The 2,234-nt window shown below is 54.3% G+C and overlaps 1 protein-coding gene across 1 annotated transcript in view; it reads left to right on the top strand.

Moving 5' to 3' along the window:
* The window catches only part of CHCHD5 (coiled-coil-helix-coiled-coil-helix domain containing 5), a gene marked incomplete in the record, with an annotated part of 3,871 nt that extends 1,865 nt beyond the window's left edge, over positions 1–2,006 (top strand). Inside the window, 2 exon segments of the mRNA XM_021382725.1 lie at positions 1–109; positions 1,776–2,006. Of these exon segments, the coding sequence (XP_021238400.1) occupies positions 1–108 (108 nt within the window).
* Between the last annotated feature and the right edge of the window lie 228 nt (positions 2,007–2,234).

Below are 2,234 nucleotides of genomic sequence, written 5' to 3'. Positions count from 1 at the left end.
GCGGCCTTCGAGCAGTGCCTGAAGGAGAACCAGGCGTCGGTGCTGAACTGCAGCGAGCACGTCAACGCCTTCCTGCGCTGCGCAGAGCGGGTGAAGGTCCCCGCGTGAGGTGAGCGGGGGGGGGGGAGATTCGGGCAGAGCCCTCCTGGCCCGGGATACGCTGAGAGATGCGGTTTTCTCTCGGGGTTCTTTATAAATGAGGGGCTGGTTTGAGAACGGCAGGGAAATCCTAAAAGGAGTAGCAGTCTTAGAGGCGTTGCGGTGCTCGAAGGGAGGGTAGAAACAAGAAGGACTTTTTTACGTGGGTAGAGAGAGATAGGGTTGGCGGGGGTGGCTTTAAACTCAAAGGGGAGAGATTTAGGGTGGGTGTAAGGAGGAAATTCCTTACCCAAAGGATGGTGAGGCCCAGAGCTGTGGGTGCCCCATCCCTGGAGGTTCCTGAGGACGGGAATGGAGCCCTGAGCTGGTGGGGGGCACCCAGCCCACGGCGGGGATGGGGTTGGGGGGCTTTGGGGTCCTTCCAGCCCAACCACGCTGTGATCTCATGGTTCTGTGGTCTTTAAGGAGCTTTCCAACCCAAGCCGTTCCATGGTTGGATGTTCTTGAGATCTTTCCAACCCAACCCATTCCATGGCTGGATGTTTTTGGGGTCTCTTCCAACCCATTCCATGGTTGTGAGTTTTTGAGGTCTCTTCCAACCCAACCCATTGCATGGTTGCATGTTCTTGAGGTCTCTTGCAACCCAACCCATTCCATGGCTGGATGTTTTTGGGGTCTCTTCCAACCCATTCCATGGTTATATGTTTTTGGGGTCCCTTCCAACCCAACCCATTCCATGGTTGTATATTTTTGGGGTCCCTTCCAACCCAACCGATCCCATGGCTGTATGTTTTTGGGGTCTCTTCCAACCCATTCCATGGCTGGATGGTTTTGGGGTCCCTTCCAACCCAACCCATTCCATGGTTGTGTGTTTTTGGGGTCTTTTCTAACCCATTCCATGACTGCACGTTTTTGGGGTCTTTTCCAACTCATTCCATGGTTGTATATTTTTGGGGTCCCTTCCAACCCAACCCATTCCATGGCTGGATGTTTTTGGGGTCTCTTCCAACCCATTCCCTGGCTGGATGTTTTTGGGGTCTCTTCCAACCCATTCCCTGGCTGGATGGTTTTGAGGTCTCTTCCAACCCATTCCATGGCTGGATGGTTTTGGGGTCCCTTCCAACCCAACCCATTCCATGGTTGTGTGTTTTTGAGGCCTTTTCCAACCCAACCCATTCCATGGTTGTGTGTTTTTGGGGTCTTTTCCAACCCATTCCATGGTTATATGTTTTTGAGGTCCTTTCCAACCCAACCCATTCCATGACTGCACGTTTTTGGGGTCTCTTCCAGCTCATTCCATGGTTATATGTTTTTGAGGACCCTTCCAACCCAACCCATTCCATGGTTGTGAGTTTTTGAGGCCTCTTCCAACCCAACCCATTCCGTGGTTGCATGTTCTTGAGGTCTCTTGCAACCCAACCCATTCCATGGCTGTACTTTTTTGGGGTCTCTTCCAACCCATTCCATGGCTGGATGTTTTTGGGGTCTCTTCCAACCCAACCCATTCTGTTCTATGATCTTTAAGGTCTCCTCCGCCCCCACCCGTTGTAGGTTTCTGCGGTTCCATGGGAGGGAGCGTAGCGGGAAGAGCTATCGAGGCGAAACCCCCTGGTCTCAGAAATCTCTCCTGCGTGTTTTTATTCCCGATCCTTCTATTTGCCCTGTTTCCTTCGCAGGGGATCCCCGGAATCCAAATTCACCCCCAGGAGCGAAGGGAAGCTCTCCGTACTCCGTGTTCTCATCGCAGCGCTCGGTTGGGTCGCTCCTCCCTCTCTGAAAAACCCATGGGTTGCTTGGGTAGGACGCGAAAGCCGCCTCTATTTTCCTACAGATTACACTCGGCAATTTCCTTCACCACCCAGGGCAGCGCTTTCCCGTTGATCCCAATAAAAAACCAAGCCAACAAACGCGCTTCTGAGGACCCGAAGCCGGCGCTGCCTCTTCCCGCTGGCGATGGGAGCCGCTCTCGGAGCTGAGCTGACCCCCGGGGACGTTTCCTCGAGCACGGAGTTCCCGGCTTGCCCAGCCTGGAGGTGCCCTGGGTTTCCTGCTGCGTTAGGACAGCAGAGGGAGCCTTCCCCCCAGCACAACGGCTGCGGACTTGGGAGCTCTCCTTCGGAGCAGCAGCGCAGTGC

This window comes from Numida meleagris, unplaced genomic scaffold, assembly GCF_002078875.1.
Source record: "Numida meleagris isolate 19003 breed g44 Domestic line unplaced genomic scaffold, NumMel1.0 unplaced_Scaffold283, whole genome shotgun sequence".
NCBI lineage: Eukaryota > Metazoa > Chordata > Aves > Galliformes > Numididae > Numida > Numida meleagris.
The sequence above is the reverse complement of the archived record's forward strand: the minus strand, read 5'-3'. Positions and strand labels throughout refer to the sequence as shown.